The sequence below is a fragment of the Caloenas nicobarica genome, chromosome 2 (assembly GCF_036013445.1).
Source record: "Caloenas nicobarica isolate bCalNic1 chromosome 2, bCalNic1.hap1, whole genome shotgun sequence".
NCBI lineage: Eukaryota > Metazoa > Chordata > Aves > Columbiformes > Columbidae > Caloenas > Caloenas nicobarica.
The window spans coordinates 119,785,109-119,804,953 of NC_088246.1; the positions used below are offsets into that span (position 1 = coordinate 119,785,109).

Below are 19,845 nucleotides of genomic sequence, written 5' to 3' on the forward strand. Positions count from 1 at the left end.
TTCATTTTTTTGTAAAGTTAGATTTGACGTAAGGAACATCTCTGCAGCAGGAAAAAAGTTAAAATCAGTCTGAAATGGCAGTCTGTCAGCATGTAATGTTCGGTGTGTTTTAGCCACTTGCTTCATAAGACACCGGCATCTATCTGAGATGGGACAATACTTGGGTTTTGTTTTCTTTTAGTTTGCTCCTAAAGCATAAATATGGAATAAGGGGTCAATTATGGTAGCTTTTGTTTTAACAGGAATCCTGTTCTAATAAAATATTTATGTCACCCGTCATTATTTTCCCAAATGCAATCAGTGTTCGTGTCAGCGCTCCTTGACTATCATTTGTTGTATGGTACGCAGGCTGGCAATATGACAGTTGAACAAGCAGGTCCTGCAAGTGGCTCAGCAACATCTCCTTCTAGTTCTGTCCAAGTCCCTTTCTCAGGACTATAGCAAATGGTGGAAGATTTGTAGGCTCCCTGTAACAGAACAAAAAGTCATATTAAATGTGGTCTACATTAAATCCAACTTACACATCACCTTTAAAGATGAAAAGCCACTTTCGAAAGTGACTTGTGGTTTTGGGCCCTAATTTAAGAGCTTTCCAAGAGGCTTGGTTTTCATATGGGTTGAGCACCCAGCCTTTGCAAATCAGGCTCCTCCACAAGTTCTTTGTAAGCAGATCTATAGGCATACAGTCCCATAAGTCACTTTTGCCAAGTTACCTCTGATTTTTATATTACTCCATGTCAGCGAATACAATCTCGTAATAACTCATCTAAATAGAAACACACAAAGGTGAAAAAATACTCCATGCTCTCCATGTGCTGAAAACCAAAACAAAACCTGCCCCTACAGCTACTTCATCCCTTGTCTCCCCTCCATCCCATCTGAGCGACATACAGACTGGCTGCAAGAGCTTGAAAGGAGTGGAAGGGTCACTGTAGAAAGCAGGTACACACCATACTCCAGCTGTAGCCTCCTACAAGGTAAATACTGTCGTCAAGGACTGCGCAGCCAGGGCCACTGCGACCCTCCAGAATTGGAGTCTGGAGGATATTCCACTGGTCGCCTTTTGGATCGTAGCATTCCACAAGCATTACATCGAGATGGGAGAAACCTAGATGAGAGCATTGAGAACAGAGAACGTGTGTTCTGACATACTGTTTTACAATTTGTTTTACAGTTAAATTTCTGAAATTACAGTTACAAATATATTATTGCAATTATAACACTACTGCTCAACTTTCTTCTAGAAAATATTACCATATACATTTAAGCCATCTTCTGTAACATTAATGTCTCATTATTTCAGCTCAAAAACTGAAAGCTTTTATCATCAGTTCTACGGTCTTCTACAAATCACAAATACATATAAAACCTGAACAAATCAGAAAGTAACACTCAATAAAAACCTATCAACAATGCAAGCAGATTAAAACAGTATTCCTCCTCATCGCTCAGTGCTAATGCGAGTTTGAACAGGTTCAAAAAGGCTCCTGTCAGTCTTTCTCAAAGGTCAGCAGATCTAATCTATTCAAAAGTCGACAGATTAAATCTTGCTTAGAAATCAGTGCCTAACAAGTCAAGGTAAACCTTAGACAACTGATGATGCCACTTGGTTCCAGAGGGACAAGGTGCTTAGCACAAAGGATGTGATGCTACGGACTAGCTTCAGTTTTCACGCTGATTTAAGGTGTACCCTAATCGAGTAGCTGTCATGTGACAAAGTCTTTAAGGTGACAGAAAATGTAACCAAAAAAAAAAAAAAAGATGGCCCCATTCTTCTCTGACAGATCGACAAAGGCTCCATGTAGTCCCCAAAGGGCAGATGGGTCTCAGATCAAGACTCTCAAGCTGTGATGTTTGACAAACATGGACATAAAACACAGGAGTCCTGGTTCCTGCTCCAATATGTAGACATTTCACTATCTCCTACTACCTTCTTTATCAGAGCACCGCAGTAAAATTATGGCTTTCTTAATATGCTGGGATGCTTTACTTGACACTGTTGTCTTCTCCATCAAAGTATGATAGAAAAGAGAAGTTAGATTTTCTGGAAAAGGGCATTTGATGACCTCAGTACTTCACAATGATGCTGCTTGTATGAGTATTATTTATGTCAGGAATGAATAGCTGTGATAAAATAATTTTTCTTCACCGTAAAGATTGCAAGGGGCCACAGAAAGGCCACCGCAGTGCACCCAGAGTCTGTCAAAAGCTCCATAATAAACTGCAGCATGCTCATGACCTGCTGTGGTGCAGTAAATGCGCTGCTGACACAGATCCAGCTTCACAAGGAAGGGTTTTGCTGTGGAGACTGGCTATTCCCACCCATTTGGAGAATTTGTAGCGTTTCACCCATACTTCAGTTCCCCCACTCCTCCCTTTCCTTGCAGTTCTTCCTTTTGTTTCACTGTGCAGAAGAAACCATTTTTGCAAAAAGCCCTTCTTCCCGACAGCAGACAGCTTTCCAGAAACATGGATGCTAAGTACCTCTCACAACAGTGAGCACTTCATACCTAACAAAGGCACCTAGGGCAGCAGTTGCAGAGGCAAAAATGCAATTTTTATTAGAAGTTCCTTCTTTCCCAGAGGGTGGTAGGTGAAACTGGGTGAAGAAAAAAGGCAGGATGGAAACAACTCAAGCCTACATAAACCAAAGCACCTGCTTTAGCTGTAGGAGGGCTGTGACATGTTAACTTTCCCTTTAGTGGGTGGAAAAGCCCACACTATGGAGCTCTGCATCCTCTACAAAATTTTCTGGAGCCCATAAGGTCCAGTCCAGGAGCACCCATCACAGCTGGGGGTGGGACGTGGAGGTACAGCAGCCCTGCACCTGGCTGCAGGGGTTTATGCATCACTACTATTTACCAGGGAAAATTTACATCTGCGACTTTGTCCCCTCTATGCTTGACAGCCGTTCAGATCTCCAAAAAGAGCACACGGTGTTAGAGCCTCACAGGGACTTGGGTACCAGAGTCAACCAGGCACATGGGCCGGTGTTACTGGCAGTTAACATCAGTTTTTCTTTGGCATTACAATTTTCTCTTTTGTTGTGAAGGGGTTTTTTTTTCTGGTTGGGTTTTTTGTTGTTGTTGTTGTTGTGGTTTTTTTTTGTTAAAGCATGAAAGGAGAAAGGAAAAAAAGGGAATAAAAACTGTCAAATATTGTCAGGGGACAAAGGAGCAGGAGCTGTGCTTTTTGCCTAAGTGGCTGGATTAAGCAGAATCTCTTTAGCAGTAAGAGCAACAGTATGTAGGTATTAAGATAAAATTACCAGATGCCTAAATAGTAGTTATTTTAATATGAGACCTTTTCATAAGATGAAAACAAGACCTCTAAAAAGAATTCTAATTAACAAGCTATATTTAATACTAAAAAGGAATCTAAAGAGCCTATTCCTAATAGTTAATGGCTGAAGATTTGTTTTGTTTTTTTCTTCATTAAATCAGGAGCTTGTATTTGTTTGTTGCTCTGAATAAAGCTCTCTCTAACTGCAAATTTTAGAAAATGATTTACAGAGGAAAATATTGCTGGTACTTTCGGGTCAAAGAATAATCTGTTTGTTTCATTGAATTCTTCGTAATGACAAATTGTCCATGCCTTTGAGTAATGGAAGCTCCCATTTTTATTATCTAAAGCATTCATTACTCATGTATTTAATGTACTGTTATAATTTTAAAATAATTTGCATAAAATGTTTTTAAAATTGCTGGCTCAAGTGTCCTGTTAAATTGTGTTGCCTGGTTTATAATGTATTTAACAATGACTGTCTAACAAAAATATTCTTTATCAGGAGATGGGGAACACTGAAATGCTTTTTCACTATTGAAAATGTGACCTTTCAAATGGTTTCCTCCAATTGCATACAGGCGATCATTCATTACAGCCAAAGTGTGGATTGCTCGCTTTGTGTTCATGTCCTGTTTTCGGGCCCAAACGTCCATCACAGGGTCATAGCAGTACAGCCAGGGGACATATTCTCCATTATGAACACCTCCTGCAAAGTAAAGATACTTCTGTTAATTAATGTAAATGGAGACATTGTGCTGCAGCAGGAATTCAGCTCCATGATTTTGAGTTCTGGGTTTTCATGGTTGTTGCTTTGGGTTGGTTTTTTGTTATACAGCAGGAATTATAAAAGATACTGGCCTGAAATATAAATCTTGCCATTGTGAACGGCCCCTGCATGGGCTGCCAAAGGTTGCGGTAAGGATGACACGTAACGCCACTCGTTTGTCTCCAGATTGTAGCACTCCACACTGGACAAGTAGCCAGTTTCATTTCTTCCACCAATTACATACAAGTTCTTGTCAAGGCGACAGGCATAGAAACTGGCTCTCCTGAAGGACAGGGCAAAACGAAACAAAAAGAAGCCAACAACAAACCAATTAGCCACATCAACCATGTTTCTTCCCTCTGCAGCTGACTCCCTGAACTAAGATAGTGGCTCCTTCAAATGCTGCTTCAGAGAGAAGTAACCAGGAGCCTCACATGCTCACTCACAGCTATCCTAGAGACCGTGGCTGCTTTGCTGATCTAATGCTTGCTCCACATCAGACGAATACTTAGTTTTTTGGTGTCAAAATAATTAAGCACACATAATTCTGGAAGAAAATACCCTTTCTCAAAGCTGTTTGTTGCTTTTTCACACCCGTGAAAGATAAAAAGGTGCTCATTAATGTTTGGGGCATTACCTTGTAAGGGATATAACAACTCAGTAAGACAAAGTGAAAAATGAGGTAGATAATGTAACAATAATAAATTATCTTGACATTCACTTTCGTTATGGTCCTTCAAGGGTCATTGTTCCCAATTTACTAAGAGAACCACATCATCAAAATTTTTCTTCAATTATCATTTTTTTCTTCTTTCTGCAGTACTGCAAATAGAACAACTTCCCTTGTGCTAGGCACAATATTGTATTTCCACCCTTTAACTCAAAAGAGGTCTGTCTCCATCCAACTAACTCTGAGAAAAGTTTTAGCCACCTGTTTGCTTTCACATGCAACTCAGGTATCCAGGAAATTTTTTTTTCTGGTCAGGACTGCTAAGCATATATTGGTTCATCTTCTTTGTACCTCCAAAATTAATGGTAAGTGTCTGTTGCTGAAGTGAAGGTAGATGGTTTTGAGAGACCCTGTTTGGTGTAATCCACTTGCAGGGAAAGCTCCCCAGATTATTCAGCAGCAGGAAGGTTGGCTGGGGTAGAGGCCTTTCATTTTAAGCTGCAGGGATATGAGAAAGAAAATTGCAGAACAGCACAGCTAGGCTAGGATGAAGACCTGTGCAAAATGTTGAATGAGAAGAATTGTCAGTCCCAAACCTCAAATTTTCTCCTGGGTGAAACTGGAGCGGTACGCGAGCCCAGAGATGAGCAGGCAGGTGAGGCACAGCAAAGTCTACCTCTGATAGCTCCTGCAAAGCTGGCACGCTGGAGCGTGGCTGCAGCTTGCCAAACCCCCTCCGTGGCTGACACAATGTGCTCCAGTTCCTGGCCAGGGACCCGAATCTGAACCTGGGAGCAGCTGCATGTTGTGCTCCTCAATTGCACAGTAAATCCTGGGGGCTCGACGGTCACCTGCACCATCAAGGGCTTGATCCTGCAGAGCGCTGCAAGGCATTCGGGATGAGTGGCGGTCCAAGTACAGAACACAACACCCTGCAGTGAACAGCTCTGGTATGTCCCAACTCTTGCCCAGGCTTCCCTATAGTCACCCTGTGACAGGTGAGCTAGCAAAGCCTGCTGTGCGATGTCTCCAACCTGCCACCTCGCCAGGTACACATTCAGGAGCATTTCCTTCAGTGAAGGAACAAATAAGATCTCTGCCCTTTACCCAGCTGCCTATTTTCACCAAATCTGTAGTATGCTTTAACATTTTGGAGAAATTTCCTCTTTGTTAAACGTGGCTGAGATTGGCTGTTGGTTTGTAAGTTGGAGGAGAGGTCAGGCAGACATGAAGACAACAGCCATGGAAACGGCAGGGCTGGCTGGGCGCTTGGGGAGCAGACCTGACGCAATGCTGCCTGTTTCTGGCCTTACGTTTTGGATTTGGTGCATGCCTGACAGGACCCCTGACCCGGCTGGAGAGGAGCTGTGTCACTGAGCACCTCCTGCCTACCTCTCGGCCTTCACCTTGCCTGCACATGGACAACTTGGATGGTGCAGGACAGCACGCCTCGTTGAGCAGCAACACTGGCACAGGGGTAGGGCTACCAAAAGAAACGATGCAAACAGGACAGGAATGCTGCTAAGTGCCTTCAGCTCAGCTGACGAATTAAATAAGATCATTTACTTTATCTGTCAATGGGCAGATAGAAGCTGATGGCATTTATTGCTCTGCATGATTGGGCAGCAAATTGTGCATCTATGTTTTTAGCCTGATTTTCTATGGAAACAAAGCTTATTTGATCACGCTGTATGTGTATCCATGTCTGCCTGCGTGTTGTCTCCTCAACAACAACCGTCTGGCTGATTTCACTCTAATTTGACAGAGGGTGTAGGTGTTAGAAGCAATCAAGTGTCTATACGCTTCCTGAGAGTATGTGACAGGCCAGAAGGAAGACAGCCCATAGTGGCGCCAAAAATCGGAAAAGCTGCAGAGGTCACATCTTATGAAACATCAGAGAGCCTGCATGGACAGGCACACGTTCTCTGACCCTTCTGTGTCCACCAGCCGCAAGGCACAAATCAGTAGGATGCCTGGCATCGATACTGGGGGTGCTCACATGTCCACTCATCTGTCCTTGAGCATCACTGACAAACCCATTAACAAACTGGTCTCAGTGTGTTTTTTTCAGTTCAGGTTTAAAAAACAGAGGTAGGTACAACTTGCAGGCTTTACTATTTCAACTAGGATTTCATTGACGTTATTCTGTGCATGTACTCCTGGTTTCATCCACACAGTGTCACTATAAGGAGCAAAAATGAGAGTGTCAGCATGCTTCACTCTTCTGCTTGGATGTGAATATTCACTCAGTTGCTCCTGTCACATATATTTTAAGCTTTTTGGTTTTTTACTTTTCAATGATACAGTGTGCAAGGGGCATGTTGTTAAGTGATGACTCTTAAAACCGCTGTAAAATATGATTCAGATTAAAATATAATACAGCAATCTTTGCACGACAGCTTTTCTCACAAAACTGGGAAGAGACTATCTATTCTAATGAGATAAATGGAATCCACCTCAGGATCTGAATATGGAAAGGATGACAGTTATTTTGTGGTTTTCTTCAGGACTGCAAGTACTTGACGTTCACTGGTCTCTGAAATGCTTTCCCTTCACGCTACTTCACTCAATAATCAACCCAACTAACTACTCATAAGTACACACACATAAAATGGAAGAATTTCTGATTTCCACAGATGATGAATTTATGCCCTGAAACAAGAAATACAACTGACAGTTGGAGGTTTAAACCTACCAATGGTATTGCTGATCATTGCACTATCTGGACCTGATTTCAGAGTCACTGTTAGAGTGAATGCTTTGCTTTTTAAAAAATAAAGTCACATTAATAAGGGTTAACACTACTATTATTAAAGTCAAAGACTAAAATAAAATGTGATATTGTTTCATCTCTTCCTCTGTGGCTTCTTTTCTCCATTCACTCAGCCTCACCTGCTCACTTCCACCTGTGCTCCTTCAGGCCCTGGTAAAATGCCTTATTTTTTGCTGGTCTTTAAGCAAAATCTTTCCATTCAGGATGTAAGAAAAAAGATGTTTTAAGTGTTATTATATTCTACACACCTCATCCAGCTCTGGGCTGAGCTGGCAAGGTGCAACAGTACTCCGACTGAGGTGTCCAGCTCATTCCACAAATTCAGATATGTCCACTGCAAAACCCACTCCTTTGCCAGATCTAGTCTAACAGAACTGCGCTCCAAAAAGCATCCCATTGTTATTGTATTGTCAGGCAGATGTGTATTTCAAAAGCCGAGGAGTCATTTGCTGCTTCTCTAAACAACGCACACCTGAAAATAGTACATACTTTTCGAAAGCATGTGTTTTTGAGATGTTCTTCAAATGAAAATAAACCAAACTTGGCTTTAAAGAAAAAATGCACTGATGGCTCTGAGTCCGTAATGGGATTAGACTTTTCTTTATAGCTCATACAGTAAAATCAATCAGATATGGATTTTAGCATATGAGATAAAAGTTTACTCATCAAATATTTCATACAGATTTTCAACTTTAGAATATACTGTCTGTGAATGAGACCCACATTTACCTGGCAGCCATTTCAAAGGAGCTATTATAGTCTATCCAGCCAATTATTTTCAGACTAAAATTCCTATGCAGGTTTTGACTTGATGGACCATAATGACTCAGAAAAACTCATTAAATAGTCTGTCTTGTCAATGATGCCTGCATTATGCCAGCAGAGACAGGGCATGACCCTGTACTCCTAGGGGGAAAAAATAGCATGTTGACTTTAATGGGAACTTTATCTGACTAAAGGAGCTGTGAAAGGAGACTGCATAAAAGCTCTTTCTTGTTTGTATGATCTTCTAAAAACTGGGCCAGACCATACCTCTAAAGGCTGCAACAACTCTGAGGAAGTCATGAAGGATGAGTAAATAAACCATTAAAAACATTGGAAAATTCCTGTTTTCCAACAATAGCCCAAATACTTAGGAGCCTTTAGAGAAAAATAATGGGCAAGCCTGTGAGTTATGTATCCTGAACAAAAGAGGTGACAATTAACATTGTCATAGTAAAGCCCCTTGCAGAAGGAATGATGTATGAGTTATTTAAATTGCATTTTAAATAACGCTGCAAGGAGCTGGGATGCTAATGCATTGCGGTTTATTACCAGGTAGTTGCTAAACCATCACAATGTCCAGCAGAGTTTCTGACTCTTGGCTGAAGGCGGCAGCTTCCACCAGACCACAAGGCAAGTCATATTCAGCACCTGTGATTATAAACTCATTTTCTAGTGAAACACAACTGGACACTTTGGAGGTGGAAAAAACTCCTATGGTCTGCTTTCTCCAGCCCTCAACTACCTACTTCTGCCTTCTGAGGTTTGTCAGCCAAATAAACCCAACCGTTCAGCCAGTCACACGTGCCCGTCAAGAGTTTTGCTTGCAGATACCCAGAGGGCCTAATTAGGACACAGATTAGGCTCCAAAGAAGAGCTTCAGGCTCCGTACAACCGCTAGTCAGCCTCCTGGTTCACTGAGGATGACCTGCATGGCGATGCTCAATCTCAGGCACAGCTCCTCTCTCCCCCGTGCCAACACCTGGGCTGGCGGTGACTCAGTCCAGGGAGCTCAACCAAAGGGAAAGGCATCCCTTTGTTTTAAGGTAAATGACCCAGCCGTGGGGTCGCCCCGCAGTGCTGGCAGGAGGGAGGAAGGGAGAAGCCAGAGACTATGATGAATTGTGAACCTCTTTTTATCTCTATTTATATTGCTAATTTTATCGGTTTGCTCAGCTCCAACAGGGAACCTCCTCAGATCCGTTCCACTTGTGCTTTTTCATGCAGTGGTACAATGCAGTATTTTTGGGTGACAGGCATTACACATGGGCCTGCACATGGACTCAGGTCAATCAAACTGGACAAAAGCCCTTCAAAAACCCTGCAGACTGACATTTTACCTCTGGAAATCTGAAAAGACAGCCATATTTCCATGCATTTCATAATACACACCTTGAATTGCAAAGTTGCACTGAGTTCAGTATATGACTGCCAGACACCTGAGCACTGGGGCAGCCAGCAGAAAAATATCTGTAACGCTGACAGCACAGGGAATGAGGAAGGTGTCTTGGGAAGACCTTCTGAGATCTCTTGTACATTGGATCAATGAGAAGATGGGTGTCGAACTGAAAGATGGACATTGAATGCTCTTTCATGAAACATTTTAACTTTGGATCATACGCCTTTGAGATTTTCCTTATGAAACATGCATAATTCAGTTCAGATTTGGGGCACTTTTTTCCTGCCAGGGTAGGACTTGGGCTCCAGAGTTAAGTTTACACCATCTTTACGGGTCATTGTGCAAGTCCACATGCACCTCTGCACTTCGGTATACAGTAAGATTAAAATGTGTGCTCCTCTAGTATGCATTGACTGACAGAAACCTCACTCAAAGACCACCTAGGATTAAGAGTCCTCTGACAAGGTGAGTCATGTTGAGAACTTTTCATGGCTGGCATGGTGAGACAGGATGGAGGCAACATGTGAAGGTTTCAGTTCCCTGTAAGATATCTGACTGTAATTACTGCTTGTTTACTGCAAACTCATCATGACACTTCAGTCAGGGGATATGACAGGACACTATGGAGACTTCAGAAAAATCCTTCAGACCGTACTCAGGCAACCAGTAATTGCACAAAGTCCACGGTTATTTTGCATGAGTTAGCACTGCAGGATTTGGCATTTGGAGTTTTGAATTTGGGAAGTTTAAAAAAATTGGGAGACAAATGGGATGCAACTGCACACTGCAGCTTTATCTCAGTATTTTCAATGCTTCTGTATGCCTCCTTACTCCCAGAACTAAGCCAAACTTCAGCTGCTCCTAGGATGATAAAACATATATTGAAAAACACACAGCAGGTTTTTACCTCTCTTGCATGGGTGGAAGTTGTATCCAGCTGTTAAACCTGGGATCGTATCGGCTAACAAAGTTTGTACTGTGTTTCCCTGTAAAGATAGATTATTTTGACACTCAGCTGTTTGTTTCATGTATTTAACATCATGATTTTCATATATATTACATATACTTTACAAGTTGACAGCTTTTATGAAGGGTTCCCCCTTTTACAACAATGTATGATTACACTATGTGTACAGTAATAATTCAACAAATGGGGCACTGCAAGGTTTGAATTAGCAATTGCTAGCAGTAGAAGCAGATAGAGATTATTCTTGCTCTCTGTAATAAGATCTTGAAAATGTGTATTTAAATTTACTTATAGATGCTGTGGTACTTTCACAGCCATAATAAATCACAGCACTAAACAAAATTACTGCCCAAAAGAGGGCATCCCCACAGTATTTTTATGACTAGAGTATTTTGTGCCAGGTAAAAGAACCAAAGGGAGAACATGTGCTTTTCTTTCTCCTCACATCATCTCTGTGTGGAACATGGCAAAAAAACCTTGTGCAAATAACTAGGAGCTGCATAAGCCATCAGCATGGGGTACGCAGTGTTTGCACTAAATGGTTTATTCTACCATGTACTTTTAGTGTTAAGTTAGAAGGAATTACACATGTGCATCGAAGGGGGAATACACTCTTAGATTTATTCCAAGTGTGTTACCTAAAATAAGAAACATGAGCAACATACACCAGCTAACTAGCTTATCCCTGCTGTCAAGCCCAAGAACTGTATTCATGTCTTCACAATATTAAGATTTCACCTTATTTTACATGCAGATTGACATCAAAGCAAGAAAATTGAAGCAAGAAGAGTGTATGGCAATTTCCTGCAACACCTGAGACTTCAACAGATGAGGATCTCGGAAACAGAAACCTTTGTTTATGTATGTGTGACTAAAAAATTGAATTAGAGGCTTCACAAGCCAGCAGAATAACCCAACTGTGTATGTCACAGTTCTATAAATGGTCACTGGGTATTCTACAAGGCAAATATTTTTGCATCGGAAAAGCCTCTGCAGGATTGGCTCGCTTTTGTGTTTCTTTCCACACTTCAGCATGTGTAAACAGACCATCAAGATTGTAGAGAAGAATAACAACACAGCTAGAATTTGTATTCGTAATAATTTAAGATCATGTTCTACAAGGAAACACGAGAAAGAAACCAGGTTGGCCACTCCGTCTGGAAGGAAACTCGTTCCCTTGCTATGTCATAAGCATGTTCCATATGAGGAGGGTAAAACAGAAGATTGATGAGTAATGCAACATTCCCCTTCAAATCCAGTGCGATGCCTAGTAAGGACCAAAGGTCTTTATGCTGAGCACCACTCAAATGCATCCCAAGACACAGGATGATATCCCCGTATGCTAAGGGCAACTGGTCATTTTGCCACTGTGTTTAGTAAAGCGAGGCTTTGCTCTTGGTCCCTATCTGAATTACTTTAGCCTATGCAGACAATTTAGTAAAAGAAGCATTGACAGCTATAGATTGAATAAACAGTGAAAGTAGTAACAGTAGGCATCTGACCACCACTGTTCAGGATATTATTCTATTTCTGATACAAAAAGCAGAATTTCAAACCAATGTAAGTCTTGATCATAAGTTTGGACTTCTAGTAGGAAATTTTAATGCTGCTGTATTCACTACATCTTTCAGAGTTACTGGGGACTTCAGTGGTCACTGGTTATATAGCAGCTTTTTAACTACGTTATAGAAACATCTGATTTGGGGACCTTGGCCTCCTAACACAACATGTGTCACACACATATTCACTACAAATATCACATACATAGAAGATTGTATAGCATAGGGTAGAGAGAGATGGTTTAGTGACCCTAGAGTGGGAATATAAGATACAATCTCGTCACTTCACAGGAAGGGAGATGAAGTCAGACTAGAACAGTCTCAAAGAAGAGCCACTATGGTGGCAGGAGGAACAGAAAGTTTATCTTATGGCAGGAGGCAAAGAACTTGGCTTGTTGTTCCATGGAAAACAAAAGCTGAAAGGGGATAGGAGTGCCGTCTGTAATACATCACAGGAACAAATCTCCAGGAGGGGAAAAACTATTAAGCTAAAGGACAACTTTGGCATGAGAACAAGGTGATTCAAACAGTCAAAGAACACATTTTACTGGAAATTAGAATAAGGCTCCTAGTCATTTAAAGCAATTGGATTCTGTAACAGCTTTCCAACAGGAGTAGTAGGGGCTAAAAATCCAACTGCTTTTTGAAAGGTGCTTAGAAAATGTACAAAATGGGACTATATGATGCCTGTGAAGGCAGGAAAAGGACTCAATGACCTACTTAAGCTTCCTGGTGTAACCAGTGCGACTGGAATTCAGTTTGCAAGACAATTGTATCTATTATTTTGTCTTGCTCACCAGTGGGGAGGTTCACCCACATTAGGCACCTGCCAGAATGTAGAAACTATAACAAGTGATCAGAAATCAGGATTAGCACATCAGGACGACGGGACAAAAAGAGGCAGATGCTGCTGCTCTCTACAGGAAGGTCTCTGCAGCCATGCCAAAAGGTGAAGGGGTCTGACAGTTATGAAGGTTGGTTTTAATCCATGTCTGTGTTCTGCAGCCTGTTCTCATCAGCATTTACTCGTGCGAGGATCTCTTGTGACTGGAAAAGCATAGCCATAGGAGGATGTAAAAGAGAGAAAAAATGTATCCCGTGCTCTCTAGATGATCGGGAAGACACAGGAGCAGTACGGAGGGTACGTGGGCACTCCTCAGTGTCCACCTAGCTTCTCAAGAACCTGCAGGTCTGATGGCTGAAGAAACGCATGGTGCTCCTTTCATTGCCCTCATCTCAAAGATAATTCTGTCCACTGGAAAAACACCTGGCACATTATCATTCAAATCAAAAGCCCTGTAATGCGCTGGGCAAGCGAGTTCCAGCTAGGTCCATAGGAAGCCCCTTTGGTACTATGAGGATAGCAGACGAGGGCCTTTACTTAAATTCAAGTGGGTATGTGAGAGCAGTTCCCATGTAGCTGCACATTTAGACCAAATCAGTTTCAAGAAAGAACTAGCCCGGTAATAGCACAGGATGCAGGTTATGATTTTCAAGTTCCCTTTTTGTGACAAGTAAGATCCACTTCTCTTTGGGCAAATTTGTAAAGAGATCAGTATCAGCAATGCTCCTACCTCTTTTATTCCTGTCTTCTCTGTAGACAAATCACAGCTCTGGTATTCATAGAACAAGGAAGCTGTTAGATGTCCGATGGTAATGTCTTCAGCTCAGAAGTTGATGTACGTGACCTCAGACCTAAGGTACTATCCATCTCACACTTGTGCTCGACTCCTGTCTCAGATGCGGGATATGCACCTGTTCTTACATCTCTCCATCATCTTGCGATTCTGTGTCCACATCCTTAAATTGTGAGTAATTATACTTTTCTTTCTTCCTTCATGTGACATAGCTATTTAATTATAAACTGTCTGGAACAAGGTCTGCCTCTTATTATCCATATGCCTACCACCAAGCACAACAGGGGCCTTCAGCTGTCGGATGTGGCTGATGCTCCTAATAATAATTGTCGTTAATGATACCATGCTATCTCCTGTTCAATATAAAGGAGATCCAACAATAGAAGTGAAGGGCTCTTCTCCCAAGACATTTAGTGATATTTTTAACTACAGCGGAAATATGCTTATAGGGTGGACTGGCTTGTTTGTCTCAGGTTTTAGGAAGTGAACAGATGTAACAATTTTCTATAATTTGGTTTAGTGCAGATGCTGAAATGGGGCATTCACAATAAAATATATGCAGTATATGTAATTTCAGCTGGATCCTCTGGTGTTTTAAAGTAAAAATGTGTACCTGCAAGCTGTTTTATGGTTTCTCAGTCATAATTATCTCTGTTACACAGACTGCTACAACTACAACTCTTTCTTCGTGTGCGAGCTTTTTAACAATGTCTTGACAATTTTGTGAATTTTGCAAGGCATGGTATTCTCCTTTTGCTTTGCTCAGAAGCCTGTTAAATTGTTTAATTTCTCTTTGCGGTAAATTTATGAAGTAATCAAATCAAAGAAGGTAACAGCAGATAATCTATACAAGAAGCTCCTGCACAAGACTAAAAAAAGGACCAGTTTAAGAATCTCAGAATCTAGATAATTAACACATTAACAACTTTAGCTGCGAGTATCTGGTTTGACAATAGAAAGGAAGCATTCATCTACTGCAATTGCATTATTATATTATGACTGGAAGGAGACTGGAAATGAAGGTTAAAATTCTTAACAGCTGCTGCCTGGTGCATGCACTTGAAAGAGTCTGTTCTGCTGCCTGTGGCATTTCTCAAGGGATGTGGGAGCTGATGAATGACGGAGATGCTAATGCTAAAGTAACAGAAATTTATTGCATCAATATCTAGAAGTAGCCTTTACTAGGTTCAACAATTAGGCTGAGGGTCCTCAAAATCCCTTGCTAATGACTACATCAGCTGACCTGATGGACAGATGAGGAAGGCTGATGCTGCCTCTGCCTTTTAATATTCTGTACATACCATTAGGGTTCCACTGGTCTTCTCCTCCGAGCACAAACAAGAAGTTTTCCACTTCCACGACGCAGTGATGGGCACTGTTATATGGCATAACTGCAAGCAAAGCAAGAATGTCAGCTCAGCACACTGATCCCATCAGGTATTTCCAAAGGTACAAAATACAGCACTGGGATTACATCTGTATGAAACAATAGGGGAATGCATCACCCCAAGCATGTATGTCCACTGAATTAGCAGCAGACAAAGCCCCTTATTAGCAATCTTAACATTATGCAATCTTACAAATAATTGAGGAAAAAAGCTGGAACTCTGGTCCCTCAGTGACCCCCCCACCTGCCCAGCCACCATATATGCTGCCCTAAAAACAACTTGTAAAAAGGAGTGAAGTTGCCTGATATTTCCCTGAAAATAAGCAGATGCTAGGAATCCAAATATGCTAGGCAACATTAAAACAACCCTCAGCCCAGCTTTGTTCTGCTGGCAATGTTTCCACAAGAAGAGTCAGTGTGTTCAGTAGCTTTCTATTACACAGCAATGAACAAGCTGCATTTCCATACAGTTTTAAGTTTTTAAATTAAGGTCCTGCTGATTTAATGCCTTTTCCAAATGTATACGCTTAATTTCCTGTACAATGTCATTAGCAGCACAATCACACATTTTCTATTCATCTAATCAGGAAGCCCTTTGTTAACAAAGATCAAAACTGTGGCATTAGGTTTGCAATATCCCTTTTTTTTGGAGGTATCGCGTTTACTACGGACCAACTACAGTCACAATAATCTATTTTTTTTAAATTTCTATTTTCCGCTGCAAATGCTAAGACAAAAAAATAAAGGCTTATATATATATATAATATGCATATATTATTGTGGTGTGCCATACAGCACTGTTGTGATATTATATGGTAAGTGTAAACTTACACAGCATTAGTTATCATACCACATAAAGTAGTTTTGGCCCAGTGACACCAGTAGGAAAAATGATGTCCTTGTTCAGCTCATCATATGGGCACCTTAAATCTAGGTGAGGACAAATGGGGAGGTGATGTGCATGTACAGGCAGGGAACTTATTGCTTGACACGGATCAACAGAGCACTTAGGAAACCAGTGCAGTGGGAAATCAATATGACTCAGGGCCAGCTCTTACTTTGTGCTCTTTTGCCAATGCCAAAAAAAAAAAAAAAAAAAAAAAAAGAGGCAGCCTATCTCACACTTGGATTATTTTGGGTGATATATCTCTCATTTCATTTGTTTTATTATCTTTTATTTTTCTCAGAATGCAGTTGTGCAGTATAGCATATGCAAATAATAATAATAAGAAATATGCATAGCTTTGTTATTTAGGACACATTTTCTTAGAGATCAAGTGGGCTCATTTAAGCTTCTTACTGAAGTTTTTGCCAAGGCAATGATGAATAAGTAAGGTATATTTTTAGTTTCTAGTAAAGGTCGAATATAATTTTCATAGCCTGTGCTCTTACAAGTCATGTAAGTGAAGCAGCTCTTAAACTGGGCAGCCAGGTACACTGAAAGTTCATTAATTAAGGTTATTTGTTACTACTATACTTTCTATAACTGGCAAGTAATCCTATACTAGGCACTGCATAAGATTTTATACTACCTACAGATTCCTACAGTGGGATGAAAGAACGAGAATATTTTTATTATCTTCCTAGCCCCCATATCATATTTATATCATTCTTTAATCTCAGATATTTTCCCCTTTTAAAATTATCTCCCTCAAAAACACGGTACTTTCCTTGATTTTGTGGATGCTCGTACCACGCAATGAATTTGTGTCTCCCACGGGAAATTTGCTGTCTTCTTTAGATATTTTTTGGGACCCCTCCTCTCAAGAAGGATCAGTCCACAGAGGCTTCAATTCTTACCTCACCCAATGCTCTATTATGGTTTAAAATCAGGTCCAAGACATTGGTTGTACTCTCAACCAGGCTCTTCCTTTGGTCAGCCTGGAGACAGCTGGCATTTATCGGAATTGTACATGCATGTTTTTCACATGTTTTCATTTTTACAAACAGTTTTATTTATTTATCCTCTATATTGACACAAACAGGGCCAGTAGAGGAAGAAATTATATTTTAAGCTTTTCTGCTGTTCCCATGCATATAAACTATGCAGCAAGACTCCCGCACTTATGATGATAATTAAACCTTGAAAACTAAGGGCTTAATCCTGGCTCCTACTTAACTTGATGGCAACATTCCCACTGATACAGGATTGGGCCCAAATGACCCAAAATACCACCCATAACTCACGGGAAAGCTAAAGGGAAGCTTGCCTTAGAAAGGAGGGTAGTATTTGGGCTTCAAAAGGAAAGGTGACTGCAATAAAACACTGCAGACCTTTACTATGACCTTTATTTCTCACAGAGCTTTGGGGAAAATCTGTTCTTGGTCTCATGAATCTGCCCGTGGGGTTGGAGGGTGATGGACAAAACGGGAAGGACGGAGGAACATTGTGGACATCGAAGAGAGAGAGAGTTTTGTCACTAAAATAATGAAATCATAAACACCTCAGTCTTTCTTCCCAATCATTTTCAGGGTCCCTCAGAATAATGAGTTATAGACAAAAATCAAAACTATGGGAAGAAACAATTTTTTTTACTGCCGTAAAACACCCCTTGAAAGCACCAGAAAACTTGTGCTGTAAACCGTAATTCTTTATGAACACACAGCCATACAAGACATAACTTTTCACAGACATAGTCAAAATTACATGGCAATGAGTATGCTAAATTCAGCCTCTGGAAGAAACAACCTTCTCAAACTCACTGGGCTTGCCAGGGTGTAACAGGAAGAATTTGGTCCATCACACAGTCTGGCCGAGCTGCTGCTTTCATTAATTTTATATGAGCCTTTGTCTGCTGTTTTGCTTTAATAACATGAAAATCCCATCTTCTCATTTTTCGGTTTCAACCCAGTGGAACACCTGCCTGCCCCGCAAAAAGGGTATTTGAAGAGAAGTTTGTACGCCATGCTCAAACACAGCCCGGTGTGAGTTTTTAGCGTGTCAGTCAGTGAGTTAGAGGGAAAGGGTAAGGAGAAGCTAATCAGGATGAAATGAGATTAAAGGCTGTCTAATTTTACAGCAACTGTGATCCATCAGCCACTGTGAAAGTGACAGTGGAAATGAATGATGGAGACAGACAGGTGGGGCTGTACATTTCACTGATTTATCCTCAAATGCACTGGGCCTTATTTTATTGAGTGAACATGACCGCATTTATCATGACTGTCATCTAAACCCACTTCCCTCCATTTAAAAAGGTCACTTTACTAGGAGGGAGTAGGATAGAGGCACTTTCAAAACAGATTTAAAATTTAATAACACATGTTTATAAAACCCTGTGCAAGAATTCTCAACTTTATTAAAGACCAATTTAAAAGGAAAGAGACAAGACTATTAAAAAGAGGAGAAGACAGAAAAAAAGCCATGGTCATCTGAGAAACGTGCTTAGGTACCATGGCAATAGGTGCCAGAGAATTATAGGAGGCAGACAGATATAAACAGGCTGGTTGGAGCAGGCAGAAACCACCCCCTGGAACCCCTGCCCCTCACACACACTTCCAAGGCTTTGGGGGTCCATAGTTAACAAGCTTGTGCTTTCCTGGAACAAGAGCACAAAGGAGTCCGAGGAGCCCTACAGGGGACAACAGCCCCACCAGCCCCCTGCCCATGTAATTTACCTAAGATCGGTAGCAGACCCTCGGTAAGGTGGGAAGCAATTTCTCCGGTACAGATATGTAACATGCAGAGATTTCTCGGTTAAAACCACATGGGTGATTTATCCTTGAGAATGATCTGGAAGGCTGCGGAGTCCAAGGCTGCTGTGGTGTTTGCTAAGAAATACTCTACCACACAAACACCAGTGACATTGTGCAGGAGGTGACACTCGGGGACGTTCCCCAGATGCAGACGCAGGTGGAAGACACAGTAGCACTCTACACATCAGGATAGCTGTCCCAGGCAAAAAATCCTCATATATGCCAAACCTTAGTTAATAAAAGGTACCACATAATGTTCTGGGACCTACTTTCAAAAGCAGAGCCTACAGGTTATAGCCAAATGCTCATGAAACCAAACATTCTCAAACATGAAGCCTATGAGGTCAGTCAGACGCAATGATGCTCTAAAGACATCTCCAGCTTTTGTATGGGGGTGACAATGACACACCTCACCTAACAAACAATAGTGTGTGCTGTTTGTCTTACCCTGTATTGCTTAGTTTCTGCCAACATTTACACATTTAGGAAACAGCATCTGGTTGTTTTCCACACGTTAATCAAGGGGTCATCAGTTCTTCCTTCTTACAACCCACCTTCCCCTGTCTATTGTCACTTCAACACTAACTAGCAGGGAAGAAGGGGGAACAGGAATGACATTTCTCAAGACAGAAGGAAGGATGAGCTGTGGTCCCAGGAGATCTGAAAGCTGTGATACAGCCCATAGCCATTCCCCTGATGTGCTAAAAGCTCCTTTCAGAAACTGCACTTGATTCTTCTACCCAAAGTTAAAAAAAAATATAATAATCCACAGATTTTTCACTGCCCTGAACCCTTCAATTGCTTGGGATGCAGGAGCTACTATGAAGAAAGCCAAGAAATCTCTTCCTTGGGTATGGCACAGCTTGAGCATAGCCCCTCCAAGACTCAGTATGCACCCAGAAGTCATGCTTATCATCTCTAATGACCTGTGCAGATGATGCAAG

At 41.3% G+C, this 19,845-nt stretch overlaps 1 protein-coding gene across 1 annotated transcript in view; it reads right to left on the reverse strand.

The window, feature by feature from the left end:
* Window positions 1-326: 326 nt before the first annotated feature.
* The window catches only part of KLHL14 (kelch like family member 14), a 61,490-nt gene continuing 41,971 nt past the window's right edge, over window positions 327-19,845 (reverse strand). Inside the window, exons 3-8 of the mRNA XM_065629664.1 lie at window positions 15,120-15,209; window positions 10,563-10,641; window positions 4,144-4,334; window positions 3,833-3,991; window positions 951-1,108; window positions 327-467 (exon numbers count right to left, since the gene is read on the reverse strand). Of these exons, the coding sequence (XP_065485736.1) occupies window positions 327-467; window positions 951-1,108; window positions 3,833-3,991; window positions 4,144-4,334; window positions 10,563-10,641; window positions 15,120-15,209 (818 nt within the window). The remainder of the gene's footprint in view (window positions 468-950; window positions 1,109-3,832; window positions 3,992-4,143; window positions 4,335-10,562; window positions 10,642-15,119; window positions 15,210-19,845) is intronic.